The sequence below is a fragment of the Cydia amplana genome, chromosome 17 (assembly GCF_948474715.1).
Source record: "Cydia amplana chromosome 17, ilCydAmpl1.1, whole genome shotgun sequence".
Taxonomy (NCBI): domain Eukaryota; kingdom Metazoa; phylum Arthropoda; class Insecta; order Lepidoptera; family Tortricidae; genus Cydia; species Cydia amplana.
Genome location: NC_086085.1, coordinates 12,990,243 through 13,011,494, shown reverse-complemented (window position 1 = coordinate 13,011,494; position 21,252 = coordinate 12,990,243). Strand labels below are relative to the sequence as shown.

The following is a 21,252-nucleotide window of genomic DNA, read 5'->3' as shown; positions in this document are numbered from 1 at the left end:
TAAAAGGTACATTATAATTAAATATAACGAAATTAAATCTAATAAAAAACAAGCAACAACGGTTGCACTCCGGGAGTGCCGATAGAAGTGAAAACTCACCTCACTATGTTACCGACGCCCGGTAACACGATACATACGTTTAGCGGAGGTATTCTATTTATTTATTATATATTATTATCATTCTCAAATAAGATCACACTTTTTCATTGACATGTTTATTTAAGAACATACTGCCATGACAACGTCAAATTATTTGAACATAGGTAAAGAGTCTTGAAAAGGAGTCCGCAACATAAATGTCAAACAACATTGAGTTTTTCTTTATTGATTTAAATGCCATCTAAATTATGAGTGGCCATCTAAACCTTACGCTCCTTACGGTCACGTGATCGCCTTACGCCCCTTACGGTCACGTGATCGCCTTACGTTCTCGGGTTTATCATTTTTTCCCCACCTCAAAAAGTGCCCTACTAAAACTGATGTATGGAGTGAGCAATCTATTTATTTTTTTGTCTATGATTGTACCTACAGTTATTTTTAAACGCATTTGCGTGTATGAGAATTACCGCGAGAGGCCTCCGGCCGTACCTACGTCACATTTGAAATATGATATAAAAAATACGTGGATTGAAAATAATGATATACTTACTTATCATTCTTCCTCTCTACAAAAGCACCTTATTTATAAATCTTATAAGATCTGTAGGTGTAGGTATGCCAGCTGAATGTTAGCATCCCCTTTCGCTGAGAAAAATCAATTTCGGCAGCCAGTCTGATTCGACCTACTTAAGAATTCCTTGCCCCAATAACGTTCCAACTGTTATGAGCCGGAGTTTGGGAGGAGGGCAAAACGCTTAGGGGGTCATAAGGAAAGAAAAACCGGCCAAGTACGAGTTGGACTTGCGCACGAAGGGTTCCGCACCATCAACAAAAAATAGAGCAAAACAAGCAAAAAACGGTCACCCATCCAAGTACTGACCCCGCCCGACGTTGCTTAACTTCGGTCAAAAATCACGTTTGTTGTATGGGAGCCCCACTTAAATCTTTATTTTATTCTATTTTTAATATTTGTTGTTATAGCGGCAACAGAAATACATCATCTGTGAAAATTTCAACTGTCTAGCTATCACGGTTCGTGAGATACAGCCTGATGACAGACGGACGGACGGACGGACGGACGGACAACGGAGTCTTAGTAATAGGGTCCCGTTTTTACTCTTTGGGTACGGAACCCTAAAAAGCTAAATTAGGTATTTTATTCTGTGATGAATCCTAATCCAAAGCACGCATTAAATTGGGATTAAGAAACTGTACTTAATTTATTTTCAGACACTTTTCTGAATTTGCTATGCTTACTGAATTAAATTAACGAATGTAGGAAGTCGAGAAAACCGCAAAAAAAACCTATAACTATGTAAGTATGTCCCATCTTAACCATGTACCTGGTTTAAAAGCATATAAAAAAGCTCATTAGTTTCTTATTACACAGCAGTTAATTGGATTCATTGAGTTGATGGTTATTAAAATGAAATGAATGCATCATTGTTGCTGCCGGGAGCTTGAAAATGCCGCATCATGTTATGGAAACCATATAAAGGTACACCGTTTTTCTAATAACATGGTGAACAATGTTTTACGCGCAGCGGCGCGCGGACCTATAAAAAACCGAATATCAAACCAGATTACGTCATGCCGGCTAGTTCGATTATGAGACGAACGACGAACTAGTGATTCCGACAAGATCGTATCCCTTGCTGGCAGATATTTTAAATTAAAACTCTAAGCTATAAGACATAAAGACGTATTAGGAAAATGCTTTAAGTAGGAAGTACTTTGCTAAAGGGAATAACTCTAGACAGAAGCACGATCGTAAGTTTGTGTACTGTTATTTTCGTGTCTGTTTACGAATTGGGGTATTGAGGTTAAACATGGTGATGTGGGGAAATAGAGAACACGTAGAAATCGAATTCGTGAAGTGCATTTCTATGTGCCATTTGAAATTTAGATATTGCCAAGACTTAGTTACTGAGAACAGCATACACTTGATACACTTTCCTATCCTGCTAAGGCCCACCATACACGAAAAAGTGACAAACGAAATTGAAAACAATAGTGTAGTAAATATTTTTTGTTTTTTTGATTGATTTTTTTTTTGTTTCGTTGGAATTAAAAACATGCAATATGCAACTTTGAATACTTTGATCCAATTGAAAACGGTTTAAATTACATTGAAGTACATAATAAGTTAGTACGACTGTGGGCGTTAGGAGGCTATCTAACCTGCCATTACTTAAAGGATGCAGCTAGACTACCTTTACGCATTATATTACCTAGTCTTTATTAACTAAGCCACATTTGAATGGCATAATGTTTTAACTGCCCATAATTAACAAGTCTCTTATGCAGATGACCGTCACGTATTTATAACCATTACATAGTGTTCCTAATTAAGCTAATTTACATTCAGATATAGGTCGATCTCACTAATTTGGTGTAATCTCAGACGACTTGTTTATTTTGGAAGATACGTTATTACGTTTAGTGTAAGTAAGGGGCATTTGCTACTCCGGGGGCCCGTATAGCATTTGCTACTTTTGCCACGTGGCTAATCCGCCACTGACTGAACATACATTTGATACATTAAAGCCCAAATTTGAGTGATCATTCAATGCAACGGCACAGTGCGCGACTATTTAGGAAGGGTGTATGAACTAATGTAATCTTTCAAGAAACCGTCGACAGCTCATTCCACAGCCAAATTAAATTGCAGAGCAGAAAACGCGTGACACCACATTTGTCATCCCGAGCGTGCCATGTGTCATACGTCGTGTCGTGTAAGCTGGTGGCGGGAACTAGGGCACATGGAGCTGGCGTCGCTGGCGAATGGCCAGGATTCCACAGTAATGCTAAAATCAATCCCTATATAAAACCATACCTGATTAAAGGCTATGTGGGTCATGCATACACAGCACGTCTCTCCTAGTGTGTCTTATCCCTACAAACATACCTAACCGTGACATGATGTCATAACTTACAAGGGTCATAACGCGTCGCTTTGTAACTGCAAACATAACTTTTTTATGACCGAATGACACAAGTTGTTACTCAAAAGTCCTCGACCGAGTCATGAGTAGAATACAGAAGCAAGATTTTGCACTAAGATGATAATATAATCGCTCGTGAGTGTACGTACTTTAATACCTAATACCTACTGCTTTCGTATGTACAGAACTAATTTGCTTGCACCCACGCCTGCTTTGAGAAGCGAATCACGTATATATTTGAACAAAGACTTACGAGTATAGTAACCTTGAAAATAATATATGTATATGTTTGATGTTAGGATCTATTTACCAGATTTTAGATATATATTAAGGACATGCGTTGTTTACTTACAATAAAATACCTTTCAGGATTCCATCATGAGCAGACAGCAAAAGATAAAAAATATTGAGCGTAGCGAGAAATTCTAAAGCATTATAAACGCACTACATGAAAATATTGTAAAAGGTCTTTAAGAGCCCGTTAACGATTTTAGAGCCAAAATGTAAAATTATTATATTTAGTCGTTGAAATTGTAGGTACACCTTTTGTTATGTAATATATAAATAACAAGTATTGGTTGCTATTAGCACGTCTTCTCATCTTGCCTTTTAACAATGAGGTCCCGAGCGTGCGTCACCGGCAATAAAGAAGGGACAGTTTTTAAAAATTCTTCAAAAAACGTGCTAATAGATACCAGTACTTGTAATTTCTATTACGTAACAAAAGGTGTACAATTTCAGCGACTAAATCTATCAATTTTACAACTTTGCGACTAAAATCGATACCGGCCTCTTAATTCAATCAAAAATATATTAAAACGCTTTAAAATTGCAATTACATTCACCCTTTTCCTGAAAATCCTGATTACATGAGATTATTTAGCCTCATTTCATGTTGACAATAGGGATGTTGACATGAATCGCGAATATATAACATGTTATGTTTTTACCATAGCAGGGAATATTAGAACGCGGAAAATCATATTTTGCAAGTGTAAATATGCGTAATAAATTAATTAAAAATAATCAAAAGTATTTAAAATAATGCCCAGTATCACGTGACTGCAAACGCCAATCGGAGCGCGTGACGTAATCACAGTGGAATCACCAAAGACAAGTTATAAAACCTGCCTGTCTACAGATTATCGTACCGAAACGCGATCTTGGTGCGGTGCGGCGCACGAATCGATAGTGTGTAAGGTGGTGCGTTAAGGACGCAGCTATAAGTTAGAGCGAGAAAGAAGGTCGCTGTCCGATGCGGTAGTGTGTTAAGGCTTTAAAAAAAAATTGTCAGTTGCCATATAAAGAATTTAAAAAAATGACTGACAGCAGTTTGTTTACAACGCCGTTACGTCATCAAGGTCACGTGACAGTTTGGAGCGTTTAGGCGCGAAATTTAAACACGAAACTTATTATACATGTTTTTTTATTCAAAATTAATGAATATATTTTTTCTATATTTTTTTCTGTAATTATTACGTGTCTATCTACAAAATGAAACCAGTTCCAAAAAATTGTCAACATCCCTATTGTATTAATATCTCCAAAACCTCTTACGTTATTTCCCGACTCCCGACACCACCTGCCATCTTGGAATTTCTACTGAATAAGCTTCGAATTAAAATAAAAAATGTAACGAGGTCCCGATAAATTATGTCAAGTTGACATGTAGGTACCGGCCTTTATCACATGTATATGTGTGGCCACGAAAGTGAAGTTTTATTATACACTTTATTTTAAGGGATTAAAGGTGGTTTTCATATGACAACGTTGTACACTCGGGGGAACCATTATCGGTGTATTTTCGTCCTTGAATGAACAATAGGGAAAATATATACTACACCATTGTGTTGATAAAAAACTATACTATATACATATACCATGAAGGGATATATGGTCAATTATGTTTCCGAATCCCAGTATAAACTTTTGGGTTTTATTAACGGGAAGATTGCATAACTGGCAACAGGAAGGAAGGAATTTTGAATACTTTGATACATAGTACCTATATCAAAATGCGTCAGCAAAAAACACGATATTGCTTGTGTCAAAAGGAAAATGTAACAAAACTTGTATAATGTATGTTTAGGTATATTAGATAGTTATGATTCATAAAAAATAGATATTAAATAAGAAAAAATATATGAGGAATATACTTAATCAACTTATTTATGTAACTCATAACATTAGGGCGGTAATTCAACAGCTGTATACATATAGCTAGGTACTAATATGTAAACGTTCAAATGTCTCATGGCATACATACATACATACATCACTGGCTCAGTGACCCAAAGAGGATCTTGGCCTCTGACACAAGAGAGCGCCACTCTGCCCTATTCATCACATAGCATAGTGGCATATATATTTTTCAACCTGTGCTGTGGGTCTTGAGTCTTGGCCTTTTGACCCCCAGTAGGGTCCCAAAAGCCAAATCATATTAGGTACTTACTGCTCTATGTAGGTAAATATGTAATAATCTGTATTGAAGGGTAAGAAATCGCGAAAAATATGCTCATGCCAAACGGGTCGCATTATGTTTTCATTAAGGTTGGGTTGGTAAATATAACGTTTACAGTAAATTATTAGTTGTATGTTGCGTCAACTCCCCGTAGTCGTAAATTTAATTAACTCTCTCCTGAGGGACCTTAACGTTAACGTTAACCACTTGTCACGTTGCGTTAATTAGCGAGCGCACTAACAGAAGGCGCTGCACTCATTTGTAAACCTTAAAGCATTGAAAATAAGGTTTAAATTGGCATTTTACAACATCGACGATGGTATTGGGGTTGACAGGGAAATTAATTACTAGCCTATTAAATATTAGGCATATGCAAATGTGTTTCATTATCGAATCGAAACTGTAGTTTTTCTATTACGTTGTAAGTAGATTAAAACATTTTACAAATTCATGAATCAATAAATGGGCCTATTGGTCTCTGCCTTAAGAACAAATTATCGGACGCGGCTGACGGACGCGGCTGACGCGCGCGACATAACAGTGTGCACAGTCAGGAACATCCAGCGCGCCAGATTTCTGTCGGATGTCCGAAGGCTCAAGGTTACGTCCACGGCTTACCTCCGATAGTTTGCACAGTTCAGTGTATATTCATTATCTAGACATACTTACCTATAAGTCGCGGCTGTGAGCTGCGTCCGTCAGCCGCGTCCGATAATTTGTTTCCAACTTTAGTTTCCATATGAATTTTCATTATTTACTTAGTAAAGTGTAATACTTTCACGCTCCCCAATTTTTCCTTGCCTTGACTTGTCTTGGAGTCAGTTTAGATTTAGGCTAGATATATAGCTCTCACTCTCACTAGAGGGTCACTCGTGGTAGAATGTTTGCGATCCCATGATTCTCCCGAAAACGACAGCAGTATAGTATATAGTCTCCTCTTTCTGTTTGAGAAAGGTACGAGAGGTAGCCCACATTGTACATACCCCCACAGGTTTACTACATACCCCCAACGCATCACCCCGCAAGCCATGAGAGACTTTAGAGCCCCCCCCCCCCCCCCTCGCCTCAGGATTTGGCTGAAACCTTATCTATGTAAGAGACAAAATTTGATGATTACCGTAAAATGGGGTGAGTAGGCTTCGCGGGGACAGTTGGGTTATGAATGGGGAGAGAAGGTTTGAAAGGGGGGTGAGATGGTTTTTTAAGGCTACTGCCACAAAAACAATGCATTCCAATTTAAATTGGAGCTATAGTAATACTCATAATAAAAAAAAATCGATCCAACAATCTTCCAAAATCACCTTTGTATGAAAACCCAACTCACCCCAAATACGAGGGACTACGGGGTGAGGTGGGTTTTCCTGTTTATCGTCAAAATTATGAAATGGAACTACCCAAAATAAAATAAAAACGAAAATACAAACTTCCGGAACACTTATTATATACACCATTCAGTTTGCATATGTAAAAATAAAATGTTATCGAGGTTTGAATGTCAGTTTTGCACCTACTCACCCCATTTTACGGTACACGAAACCAATGATTTTAGCTGAACCCTGAGCTACATAGGGGTCATACGAATATCTGACCTAAGTCCCTCTAACATTGGCCTTTGTTTACTCCATACAGAACGCGACACCATGTGTAGGCAAATAGGTACCTAAATTAATGCTTCATTATGTCTTCATCGACTGAAAACTTGTTACAGAATGGACATGGAATAGCCACAACGCGATGGCGATACTTATTAACGACTACTACGAGTTGGAAGAGCGTTCGGGCAAGCACCTAAGAGCGTGGAAAGGTAGGTAACTTAACTTCAACGTTCATTCAAACATTTTTTATGCCTATTTTAAGTATTTTTTGCGAAGTAAGATTATCGTGATAAAAATATGGCTAATTTATTAAATGCACAGATTGTGGGCAATGTCAATAAAACTAACAATATAATAAAACTGTAATAGTAGTGTATAATTAATTCTATATGACTACCTAGACTCCTTAACTCAAAAAATCTTTTTAATTTAAGATTAGTAGTTAAGTTTTGTAAATATGCATGCTTATTTTATGAAATAAACAGATTAAATTTTAATTTTAATTTTTTTTTTTTTTTTTTTTTTTAATAAGTTCATCCATTTAATTTCAATAATTTTGGTAAAAATAAATCTAACAGAATAATCAGAATGAGCAGACTAGAACTCTGTCAAACTCATTCTTTTGTCTTACTATGATTGTGAGTATTGAACAAAAGTCTACAGCCGCACTCAATTTCAGATGTGCAAAATGCAGATTGTTTCTCAAAAATTGAAAAATTATAAATATTCCTGAAAAATCACAAGAAATAAAAAAAGCTTTCATTTGAGGTTTTTGTGAGAGGATCACTTTCAGTAACCGTAATCTACTAAGTTACATATAGGTAAACGTACTAGTGCTCGACACAGTAGCGTAGCGTAGTGGGGGCGGGGGGGGCGGTCCGCCCCGAGCGGCACTTTTAGGGGGCGGCATAATTTCAGAATAAATACCAATAATATCGTATAAATATTTGAGCTATTTCAGTTGCACTTATTATATTGAAATACGTAAGCTAGGGGGCGGCAAAATTTTCATCCGCCCCGAGCGGCCAAAACCCACGCTACGCCACTGACTTGACATGCTAATGCCCAATAGATGACACCCTGATGTCACCTCTATTGTCAATGACTTAAGTTTCAAGATGACATGTAGCTACTGAGACCGCGTCGAGCACCAGTACGTTTACCTTAGTTGTTGGGAGGTTCACTGAAGTCCGAACAACGCATCGTCGCGTGGACATGCTTATTTATACCCAAATTTATAATATTTAGTATAATAACGCGTTGACTCGTGAAGCAACAATTAGCACGTCGCACGCGCAGCAAGCTTAAATTTTATTTATAATGATATGACCTCACCGCGGCCGCGCCTCCGGGCCCGCTGTAGCCGAGCAAACAGTGATAACACACCTCAAACGTCGCTATATTACAGTTAGTAATTTCGTTATGATTTGAAAAAAAATCATTTATTTTTTTAAGAAGTTGCTGTTAGGCAATTTAGAGTCGATGATTAGGAGATGGCTGTGATGAAATTCTTATTCTTACGACATAATTTGCTAGTTGGGTACAAACTGACATGGTTAATATGATGAAATTATACCTCTATAGTTTACGGAACCTTAAAAATAAATAAATGGTGTACCTAGACAATTACTTCTTATAAAACTATTTTGATAGTTTTAAAAGTTATGATTACTTCAGAGTTATCTAAAGATAAGCTATCTATGTACATTGAAAATATAGGACAAATATTACCACAAATTATCTACTATAGACACATTGACTGATAAGTCCTATTAGGTACCTACCTATCATTCGTAATCTAATCGGTCACAAATGTTTAAAATTGTCCTACGTAACTTTCTAAGCGCCTTTCTGCATTGAGCAATTTTAGCATTTTGAGCATAGTTATAAATGCCAGAATATCAGAGCTTTTGTATATTTATTAAACCTACGAAAATAAATGCATCTCAGCACCGAAAATTAACTTGTATAAGTTCTGCTCACCAAGTGCACAATAGGTATGCGTTCCTAAAGTACTTAAAAAGTACCTCGGGATAAGTAAGTCCGATAAATGAGGTGGAAGAGGTATAAACTTTCTTTGCATCTTTCTACGTACACATAAGAATAAGAATAAGAAATGTTTATTAGCACAAATAATAATTAATAACACAAGATAAAATAACACAAAACTAAGATTCAATTACATAAATATTTGTGCCAAAAGGTCCCCACTCAGCTTTTGTCACGTTGTGTATCCTAGGACACACAACGTGACGCTGATTGTCAGTGAGGCCTGGTAAAAGACTAAAGCTAAAACTAAAACTAGGTATATGGTGGCAGGACCAAAACATAAAAATTCAACAATACACTACCTACTCTTTATTGCACATCTCACACACCTTACAAAGCAAGTACAGAAACAATTAAAGACAATTGGATAGGGGTAACAACAGGCGGGTTTGCTTATTAAGCTACGTAATAGTATCGAATTTAGTTTACAATTCCGATTAACGAAATAAAACATTTTCTGTTCCAGCATGGCACATAATAATCTACGTGCTAGCAGCCGTATTCGGCATCCTAAACTACGTGTTCCTGCACAACACGATGTATATAGTAGACGACCACTGCGTGCTGGGAGCTCCGCATATTGTGTTTAGCCCGGTCCTTGTTTACAACCCAGACCGTGCCGCGGCTAATGAGACTGCAGTGAACGAAGCTCAAGCTACAAGTGCTACTACCGTCCTTGTTAGTACGACAGAAACGTCGAAGAGAAGAAGAAATGCAAACACTGATTTAGAAGACGCTATTGCAAATAATGGTAAGTGATTTAGCGAGCGCTTTCGTAGCGCTACGCTCGTAGCCGATCCCAGCGTTTTCGCGCTTTGTAGAGGAAAGCGACTACGAACATAGAACCCAGCCGCCTCCCTGATTCCGGTTTCAGCACATAATAAATAATGTTTCAGTTAGGTAAATAGGTTAACGACTACCTACTCACTATACGTATGGTATATGATAGATAGACTACAGCAACACTTCTTAAGATACCGTCAAATGGACCTTATATATTTTGCAATAAGGTATACACATTATTTTTTCTACTCGTCGACTGCAATGTAGTGTTGAGTCGCTCACTCGTGAGGCACCTCATTTGTAACACTCATTTTGTTAATTTGTCGCAGTAATTCGTACCGCAAAAATGTCTTACTTCACTCCTCTATTCATTTTACTCATTTACTCGCGCGCATCACAAACACCTCTTGCCACACAAAACATTCACACACTTCAAATTTCAAAAAAACTCTTATCCGTTCAAATTCACTCGCGAGTCTCGCGACCCTCAAAACTCATACACTCCTCACAACTCGCAACAGAGTCCCTGGATCGCGCGAGGCGCTAGGTGCTCGCCTGCTCGCCGACACTCAAAACTCAAATGTCTCAAATGAAGAAACGAGTAATGATCAGTGTTGGCCGAAAGTTAATGCAAATTGAAAATGCTGGCCATTAACCATTATAAATTGAATCGTAAACTATAATCGTCCGATACGGTTTAAGGTTCAATTTATAATGGTTAATGGCCAACATTTTCAATTCGTATTAACTTTCGGCCAACACTGGTAATGATCCACACTGTCAACTGCCGAACTATACAAACCTTATTGCAACGACAAAAGGTCCACCGAGAAAAGCGTTGAGTTTGTACCACTCACCGCCTCTCTGTGACATGAATCCCTCAAAAATCCTTTCAAAATGAAACAATGAATTAGAAATACCCAAAGAGGGAGTGAGACCGACACGCGGCGTACTTCAATATCGCTTCGCGTCACCACCGAAAATACGTTAACAATTAAACACGAAAGACAACAAGCGTAAGCGCTGCAAGCTTTCATACATCATAAAAAAATTGTCGCTGTTGGAATTAATTGAATAGTTGACGCTGAAAATATGCTAGTACCTCACCTCATTTGAAGTAAGACATTGTAACACCTCATTTTAGAAAATGAGGTACTCATACAAACTCATTTTAAATTGATGTCCTACCCATCACTACTGCAATGCTTGAATTAAGACTTCGTATACCAAAGTTAAACCGCATAATTTTTTCACTATGGGATCCCAACTCATAATATTCATTTCGATACTGTTTAGGCAACTATAATATTCATTTCGATACTGTTTAAGCAACTACTTATAATATTTATTTCGATACAGTTTAATTAGTCAACTATAATGAAATTGACCAATCGAAAGCGCGGAGCAAGTCCCAGGGCCTCATGAGTTACGAGAAGGTGTCGTTGACCAACCGGCCGGGGGCGCAGGGGCCGGGTCGCGTACGAGTATGAAGGTATCGCGGCTGCTCGCGCATCTTAGCTGTATACGTTTGGTTTTTTACCTACATATATGATTCTTCTACTAGTTTTAAGTATTTTTTTTGTTGACTCGTAGAAAAAGTATTGTATACAATAGTGATATAATCAAGCTTTTCAATCTCGTACCTTCCTTAGGCAACTCAGCAAGCTTCGTTGCCTAAACACGGTACTCGACTGAAAAGCTCTCCATTATATCACGATTGTATAAAATACTATTTTCTACTCCAGCACTTAAATGTGTCAATTAAATGACTGACAGTGATATCTAAAGCAATGTCATTTGAATGATTTGTCTATAGGCTCATAAGATGACTGCTAGCAGTCATCTTATGAGTATAATACAACTGCTTTATTTTTTTTAAAGATTCAACTTCCGATCATCTTGATTGAAAGAGGTGTTTTCATTTACAATAATTTTTTTTTTGCTGTGTGCATAATAATTCATACAAAGTAACCCATTTTCTTAGTCTCAACTGTTTTGTGTCGGGTGCAGCTGTCATAGAAAAAGTAATGTATGCAACAGCTCATAATTGGTTCTTAAAATTCTCGGGTCTTTTTTTACAAAACTCGACTACGTCTCGTTTTGTAACTTCGACCCTTGAATTTTAAGAACCCTTATTATATCACTGTTGCATAAACTACTAATTGGATGGCGTTAAAGCTGAATTTAAACTTCTAATGGTGGATCGTGGAATTTGATGTATCGTATTACTTTACATAACAACTTAAGTAACCTATTTCTCTTCATACTTACAGCGTCCTTAGAAGAGCGGCCAGCGCTGGACCTGATGAGGACCTTCTTCGGACCGCGGACGGACTGCGAGTTCGTCGAGTACATGCCGATCGTCTCCACCGTGTTCGCGCTCGTGTGGACGACATTGTTCGTCATGTGCCCTGGTGGTGGGCACGCGCGGTTCGGGTGAGACACTTTATAATAATATGTACATACCATGACACCCAGAAAATGGTACATACAATTAGAGATTAAACGAACTTACCTGTAAGTGAAGTTCTATCCTAATTATGCGAAGGTTTCGTCCGAAGATATTAGCATAAGAGACACATGTAGTATCGCGTAGCGCATGCCATTTCACACTATTTTGAGAATCATAAATTACTTTTTTTTTTTTTTTTTTGTAAGGTAGTTTGCCTACCAGTTATGAGGGCGACGAAACTCGACAGATGTTTTCTATTTATATAATATCCTTATTACTGGATCCAGAGGAGTCTGGCAGCTGGTTCCCATTCCTCTGTTGACCCCGATGCACTCTGTCGTTTGAAGATTTTATATTCACCTAGGTAATATCCGTGTCCACAAAACCCATACTTACTGCCATATGTCCTTCTTATTTTAGCATATATATAAATACGAAACGGCATGCTTCTAATTTTAGACAATAATTTGAGGACAGGTGGATATTTCACATGTCCGCTAAGCATTGGCGGATTTGCAGTCTTCAATCGCATCATGCACGCATCGTATCTATAGACTGCCGCCGCTAATAATGTTTTGCCGCAGTAGCCTAGGCCCGGGCCTGGCCTTAGGGAAAATCCGCCACTGCCGATAAGTAGTCGTTACTTTATGAAGGAAATTAATATAGTAAACTGTCCAGGCTCACCCAACCGTGGCGCATCCTGACGCCAGCGCTGGTGTTCACGCTGGTGCTGGTCGGGCTGACCGCGAGCAGCTTCACGCAGACCAACCGCGGGTTAAGGGAGTTCTGCTCGGCGTTTTACAACTACACCAATGCTACCGCGTAAGATCAATTAAGTATACGCTAACCTGCCTAAACATGACAATTTAACTATATATTTTATCTCTATTCCTTCTATTCCCTAATCAAATATTTCGCTAGCGTACCAAGCGTATGGCATCAACCAGAGACCGAAACCTAAAATAAAATAGGGTTATTGTCGAAGCGGTACTCAGATATGGGCTTTAAGTGTCACGCAATCACACTGTGATGATCAAAGTAGGTATATAAGGAACTGACAATATCACGGAGACGGACAATATGATTGCGCCATTATGTCACCTAAAACCACAAACTTTTTTATATACCTAGTACCTACTTGCAGTTCTATAAGGCCTTGTTATATCGATCATATTTTCCAGTTGCTCATCAGTAAACGTGTACATGGAGCGCTCGTGGAACGCCACGTGGAAGTTCGGGTCCCGCGCCGAGGCCACGCGCGCCGCCAGCGCCGGCGTCTGGGTGAGCTGGGCGTGCGCGGCCACGCTGCTCATCGTGCGCTGTCTGACGGCGCCCGACTTTCAGCTGAAGAAGACTGGGGTCTATCTGGCGAAAGACCCTGAGCAGGTGAGCAAAATGTGCACAGACAATAATGTTTTTAGAATCGGATCACGCTAAGTTTTCATGCCTAATTGCCAAGTGGTACGTCAAATATGGAGCTTTCATTCACTCCCGTGGCCAAAAAGACTAGATAATGACTAGTTTATGAGTGTTAGATAAAACAGCAGGCGCAGGCGAAGCTTCGTCGTTAGAGTTGCATCGCCTTTCTAGTCCCCTAGTAAGGCATGCGTTGTAGTAATGGATTTCAAGTAGGTATGCAGTCGCGCGCGTCTACGTAAGTCATGCTGGGATTACTAGGGGGTTATAGACCTGGACGCACCTTACTACAAAAATAAAATATATTCGTCAAATCCTCAACGACTATTTATTCGTTTCAGAAAATCACGCCCCACCTGCTAAAATCCCGTCGGCGCCGGGGAAAGTCGCCATCGCCGAGCAAGTCAGTCCGCTCCGAGCCCACGGCCACGACGGAGCTGGTCACCAACCTGGAGCAGGACTCCGCCCCCACCTCGCGGCTCGGCACGCCCGTGCCGCACGGCGATAAGGATTCCAGCGTGTGACGTGGAATCGTTTTGCCTGAACCATAGAGATATTTATCTATGCCTCATCAACATAACAAGGGTAAACTACTCAATGAAATGAACGACACTGAAAAGAGCATCAGTGTCATAACTGCGAAATCTCATGGTATCTAAATATTAATTTAATGAAAAACTTATAATTGCGTTTATGAATATGGGTACACAAATTTTAACATGTACTTAAAATTTTAATATATCTTTAGGAGTTTTTCTGCCGGATACTGAGTTAATAATAATAGTTAGTTAGATTTAATTTTGTATAGTTTTTGACCTTTTTATTGACGATGATGATGACTATACCAGTTTTGTATTTAGATTTTTTAAGTTAAAAAAGATTAAAATATAAATATTACACAGTAAATGAGTTTGTTATTAGTATTATATTTTTAAACCATGCCTATGCAGATTGCAGAAAGTCTATTACTTAGATTTATGATTTCTCTGTATCTGTATAACGTAATGCCTATACGATTAAATAAATACATTACATACTAAACTAGACATTGCAATGTTATTGTGAAACGTTTAACTTTGCCAGTAGAAAAAGGCACGAAATTCAAATTTTCTACAGCTTGGCAAAAAAGAGTAGAAATTAAAAAGTGACACCACTGTAGTGTCGTCCAGTTTTCTTATATACCTGGGGCCTATTTCTCAAACGGTATTAGTCTTTTTTTTTTTTTTTTGGATTTTATGGCCTGGTTACGAGACCTTTAAGCCAACGGTATTAGTCTAATATTATTAGTGTGTTGCCATAGTAACCCATACGATTTGACAGTTCGTGGACTAATAATATTAGTCTAATACCGTTCGAGAAATAGGCCCCTGGTCAACCAGATCTTGTCAGTAGAAAAAGGCGGCAAATTTGAAAAATGTAGGCGCGAAGGGATATCGTCCCATAGAAAATTTGAATTTCGCGCCTTTTTTTACTGTCAAGATTTGGTTGACCAGCTAGCTATATAAATTGGTTTGAAAGGGCCGCTACAATGTTGACACTTTTTAATTTCTACTCTTTTTTGCCAAGCTGTACCTACATTTACTAGTGGCTCTGTGAGCTGTAGACCTCGCGAGCATAGCTTATTGGGACCGTGCACGATGACAGCGCCACACAGCGGTTTGATCAATCAACAATACAAAGATTTTAATTTATTAAAAAAAAACGAAGTTTAAGTGAAAAAAAAAATACAAAAAGTTATGTCTTACTTGGGATCGAACCCAGACTTTCTGTGTGCAAACAAAAAAAGCGATTGTTTACAAAATGCGCCATGATAGTTCTTAACTAAGCTGACGAAATTCGGCTACTCATTCTCGAGTACAAACTAAATATCTAAATACCGCCTAAACCAGCAATACAATTTTTCTGCATTTTTTGCCATTTACTATGTAAATATGTCTCAAAAAGAAAATATTCTTATGATATCGATACGACTATTTGTTTAAGCGCGAGGTATCACAACTCCTCCATTTGTGAAAATTTCCAAAAACGTGATCGACAAAAATATTTTATACTTGGTCAACCAGATCTTGACAGTAGAAAAAGGCGGCAAATTTGAAAAATGTAGGCGCGAAGGGATATCGTCCCATAGAAAATTTGAATTTCGCGCCTTTTTTTACTGACAAGATTTGGTTGACCAGCTATATTTACTCATAGAATCTGGTCACAAAATTTCACAAGAATCGGTTGAGAATTGTGACCTGTAGAGGAGAACATCCGGACATACAAAAGCAAAATGCCCGAGTCAAAACGTAGACCTTCGCTACGCTTCGGTCAATAAATGGCTTGACAGCCATCATATTGGCAATTTTATTGTCTCATGCTGATGTCATTTGAATTAGAACTGGCAACATTATAGTAATCAGCTGAAAAAATGTGGCTGTCATTTGTTTGTCAAACTGACAGACATCCTAAATTAAAATTTGAGTTTGTGCTAGAATAAGTAGAATATGACGAAAATAAATAAAATTGTGCAATAGATATTAGCTGTTATGAAACTTAATGCAAATGTTTTACCGTCTTAGAATGATTTATCAGGTAAATGGAATTTTTCGTAAGCCTCATGCATTTAGACACTTCATTCGCTGCTTTCACGGCGAACAATCTTCCAGCGTTCTGTATCCCCTGCAAAAGAGGAAGATAATAAAAGTAGCAGGCGATGATGCAAGCCGGTTCCTGCACGGCCTCATCACCAACGACATGGAACATTTGTCTTCAGGGGCGCAGTCCATGTATGCCATGTTTTTGAACAACAAAGGCAGAGTATTATTTGATACTCTGATATACAAGTGGCAAAACCAACCCTCGTTTATGCTCGAGTGCGATGAAAACGTACTCGCGCAGCTCAAAAAACACCTAAAGATCTATAAGCTTAAAAGTGCTGTCCAAATAGAAGATTTGAGTCAAGATCTCAGAGTTTGGGCATTACTACCATCTCCTGAGCTAACCCCAGATTGTAAGTCAGTTACTGAAAACCAAATTAACATTTACAAAGATCCGCGTCTAACAGACTTAGGATACAGAGTTCTATCAACAGCATTGTTAAATGGAAGTCAGGTAGCAAAACATATAAATGAGAATATAAAAGTGCAGAGTTCAGATGAAGGTTACCAATACTTGCGATATAAACTAGGTGTGAGTGAAGGGTCGGATGACCTTCCACCGGGCACTTGTTTCCCTCTAGAGGTAAACTGTGATTATTTACATGGAGTTAGTTTTCACAAGGGCTGTTACATAGGACAAGAACTCACTGCTCGAGTACATCACACAGGAGTAGTTCGGAAGAGAATAATGCCACTAAAAATTATAAACCTAGTAGATGATAAGATAGAAACAGACACTACCATCAGAGCTGAAGGCAAACCTAAATCAAATTTAGGCAAATTTAAGAGTTATATTAAAGATTATGGTTTAGGGCTGGTAAGAATCAAAGAAGCACTAGATGCCAAAGTACTCATAGTTGGCCAGAGTACCATGGAAGCGGTCAAACCTGTCTGGTGGCCTTTTGAAGCACCAAAAGAAAAAGCTACAACTTTGAAAACTGAAGAATAAATTGTTGTGTAATATATTTATTTCAAGATGTGCATTGAAAATGGGATATAAACAATTGAAAACTTGTTGCAGAAAATTATGGGAGACTCCAAACCAAAAGAAGAACCTATTTATTATCAATTTGCTTGTTCATCATGCAACTTAGCTGAGACAGCTGACTATAAAGGAACAAGTCCACCATTCTCACGGAACATAGACCTCAAGTACCCAAGCTATGTAATGAAGGACCCGTTCAGCCCTCCCGGCAAGGGTGAGATATTGGTTTTGGGAGCAGACTGTGTGAAGTGTAACAAGCCCGTGTGCATCAGCAAGGATTGCAGCATGTTCTACTTGAAGATGTACTGCCTGGAGTGTGCACAGAACTCGGCTGAGGAATTTCCTGTAGAAATAAAAAGTAAAATTGCACAAATAAAAAGAAAATAACATAAATTTACGTTGTTTGTTACTTTTATGTCATATTCGCCCTGTTTTGTCATATTCGTTATTTCTTCCTATTTCTACAAAACTATTCAAATACCTATGCCTTTGAAATTCTCAGCTCACAAGAGCAATTCATTGGTTCATGACCAATTCATGCAGTTTTGATCATTTTACTTTTACAGTGATGAACTGCATGTCAGAGATTTCTTTAGTTGAACTTTTTACATAAAATGAAATGCTTTTCTTCACATTTAAGCCAATGAAATAGGAAATATGTCTTGACTTGGAGAGAGGAGGTTGCTAAATACTGCTAAGGAAGGGATTAATGAATAAAAATCAAAAATGTGAGATTTATAAAATACTGTTTACTTTGGCTTTCCACTCCGATTTACAGTATTCTTTTTTTTTTGCACAAATTAACGTCCATAACACAGTTATATTTCACTGAAATTCAGTAACGTAAATGTTTGTAATAGTATAGGTCAACACACGAGTTTCAAGTTCATATCATTACAAGCGATATCTTAGTGGCGCGGTGCACAGAAGCTGCCCGCGGAGTACCTACCGCTCGCGGCGGCGGCCATGCACCGCGCCAGTTTGGAAATAAACTGTCTTAAAAATAATAAAAAGATAATTACAGCACAGTTATATTATATTAAGGTATATATATTAATAAGCTCTAAAATCAGGACAAAATTAAATATACGTTTTGTCTTAATTTCCAGTCACTCGAAACAGATAGCACCACTTTACAAGTCGCCAGTGACTGCCCCGCGCGCCGCCCGCGCCGGCCGGTGTGACGCGGTCATTACCCGATACGCTATTTATAAATCGTTAACAACTACACAATGAATAATATACAAATTATGAAAATTCGATACATCTCGTCACCTGTTCTCTCGCCAGGTAAAATTATTGCTTTGTTTCAATAGTTATATAAGCGACTATTGAAGACTATATTCAAAAAGGTGATTGCATGCAATACATTCGAGACTTATGCCTATAGACAGACCTACCGGAGAACTAGCTAAAATGGAAATCGCACAACACGGCATACCTGATACGGTACCCAGGATAATAGAGAAAAAAATACATAGAGTGCTCACTCCATACATCAGTTTTAGTACCAAAAAGACTATTAGCATCTAGCAACGAGTAGCGGAACTATCAGTACTGCTACTTGACAATAGATGTAGCCACCGACCGGAAAGTCTTATGCTGTTGAGATAAGACTTTCCAGTCGGTGCTACATCTATTGTCAAGTAGCAGTACTGATAGTTCCGCTACTCGATGCTAGATGTAGACACTGAAATTAATAGTCTGAACTGATGTATGGAGTGAGCACTCTTATGTATTTTTTTCTCTGGATAGAGCACCCATTTTCTAACCCTTGTCGCTGCTACGTCATCCGGTCCCGGTGGACCGTGTCCGGTGTGCCGAGTAGTGTAACACCCCTATTAAGAGAACGGCCCCTGCGACTACAACGACGAATACATTTGTGATGGATGGTAGTGTACTAAGAATGGACATGAACAGTTTATATTAACTTACAATTATTGATGTATACATATACGATAAACTTTTATATAATTTTACATCGTAAGTTATAAATTTAATTTCATGTACCGTGTATTAAAATCTTGAGTGAGGCAGTGTGTTTAACGGGACTGGTATGTCTATAGATAGCCTATCTACCAAAAGAGTATTCGATCGCCAAATCAAGAATATTTCACAAAAATGTTTAGTTTGTAACTGAGCTTTAGATAAATTACTGAAGAAATATTAACATCGACACTAGATAGACAGTACAAGACAAGTATATTAAAATACTAAAGGAGCGGCAAACATGAGAAGCTGGGACCGAAATCAAGATTCGCAAAGGATTTACAAAGTACAAGTTTTGGACGGGTATCGGTTGACTTACAGGTAGGTATGATATCGAGAAAGATTACCGTAGGGAAATTTCGCTCACTCCACAACACTAAACTAAGATACTCTCACAGCCGAAACATAATTATTACAATTTAGAATACAAATAGGTACATTCCAAAGTCGATAAGCTAGACATTTCTTCATACGAGACATGACACGAAATACAAAATTGTAAAATATACAGCTATAAGACGGAGAGCTACTCATACATACTGTAAACATTTTCACATATACTAACACATATTTTTATGAAGAATCATCAGCTTCCAAAAATATAACGATAAAATCGTTATATAAAGATCATTTCATTATTATATACCTTTTAATGAAAAGGTAATTCAATTTCAGGTTTCAGATATTTTTTTCAATGTACTGATACAAAACATTGTTGATGAATTTGAAGATGAGGCAAGAATCGAAAAGCACAACCTAATATTTTATAATAAATCAAACACTTCTTAATCTGGCCTGACATTTCGGTAATAAACAGTTTTTTTTTTATTTTATAAGGATTTTTGCATTATTAAAGTCTCCAATTTAGACAGAATGTACAGCCAAAGTCCTCGCAAGGAACTCCAAAATGTAAGATACTGAAATTTTTAGTGTTTGAGCCCGTCGCGGGTACTTTGCCTGTTAACGTTACACGAAAATGACTACTGTAGGGCTAAGATGGTCGGCTCTTTATCATTTGTCACCATGCCTGTCACGTTCTTACAAGTATGTAAGTGCGAAAGTGCCGGGCATAGTGACAGGCGATAAAAATGGAACCATGCTGCCACCGCTGGTCATATTGCACTCTTTACTTGGGACACACTAAGCTACTAAATATAAAGAACTATGAAACCTTAGTTTTACCCAACATAAAGTATAGCAGCGTTGCCATAGACAAAAATGCGTCAACTAAAGCTTTAACAAATACAGAATTAAAATAATAGTTATCCCTGTTTAAACTATTGCATCTATATTTCAGTAATAAATATGCAATCTCTGTCTTAAAGACCATGGTAAATACGGAACCCTACAAATCACACGGTACAAATATATCTTAGTTACGTTGTCATATTTTCAAATTAGCGTCAACATTTCAAACGCAGTATACGACATAATTTGTGGCTGAATGCACCGCCCTTAGGTAGTATAGCCAGGATTGGCGGCTGAGTCAGCCAGTTCAGCCACCAATCTCATTACATTTTACAGTTAACACACCAATCTTCTCTTTTTTTAAGAAATTAATGACTAATGAGTGTATGCTTTCAGTTACACTCACTTTACGATTAGCACAGCTGGCTGAGGGCTGGCTATAAATTCTAGCATGATAATAATTTATATAGACAAGATGAAATGTTCCTAATTCCAATCACACTTAACTCGGAAGTATTTACGAAAACATGGTCTAGATTTGCTAACAAAAAGGTCTTAGTTAGTGAAACGTTTACGTTTGACGAGAAGAAGCATTGCACTTACGTTTGAATATGGTTGAAGTTACATTACAAATAATCTAGAATGCGAATG

At 38.0% G+C, this 21,252-nt stretch overlaps 2 protein-coding genes across 2 annotated transcripts; both read left to right on the top strand.

The window, feature by feature from the left end:
* The first annotated feature begins 7,226 nt into the window (after positions 1–7,226).
* LOC134655818 (uncharacterized) lies at positions 7,227–14,343 on the top strand. Its single transcript, XM_063511300.1, has 6 exons — positions 7,227–7,309; positions 9,616–9,900; positions 12,215–12,368; positions 13,063–13,206; positions 13,566–13,770; positions 14,142–14,343. Exons 1-6 carry the CDS (start codon positions 7,240–7,242, stop codon positions 14,322–14,324), a joined length of 1,041 nt encoding a protein of 346 aa, XP_063367370.1. The 5' UTR covers positions 7,227–7,239; the 3' UTR covers positions 14,325–14,343.
* A 1,901-nt stretch (positions 14,344–16,244) lies between these two features.
* LOC134656130 (cysteine-rich DPF motif domain-containing protein 1) lies at positions 16,245–17,817 on the top strand. The gene is made up of 2 exons (XM_063511649.1): positions 16,245–16,374; positions 17,461–17,817. The coding sequence occupies exons 1-2, from the start codon at positions 16,339–16,341 to the stop codon at positions 17,809–17,811; spliced, it is 387 nt and encodes a 128-aa protein (XP_063367719.1). The 5' UTR covers positions 16,245–16,338; the 3' UTR covers positions 17,812–17,817.
* The last annotated feature ends 3,435 nt before the right edge of the window (positions 17,818–21,252 follow it).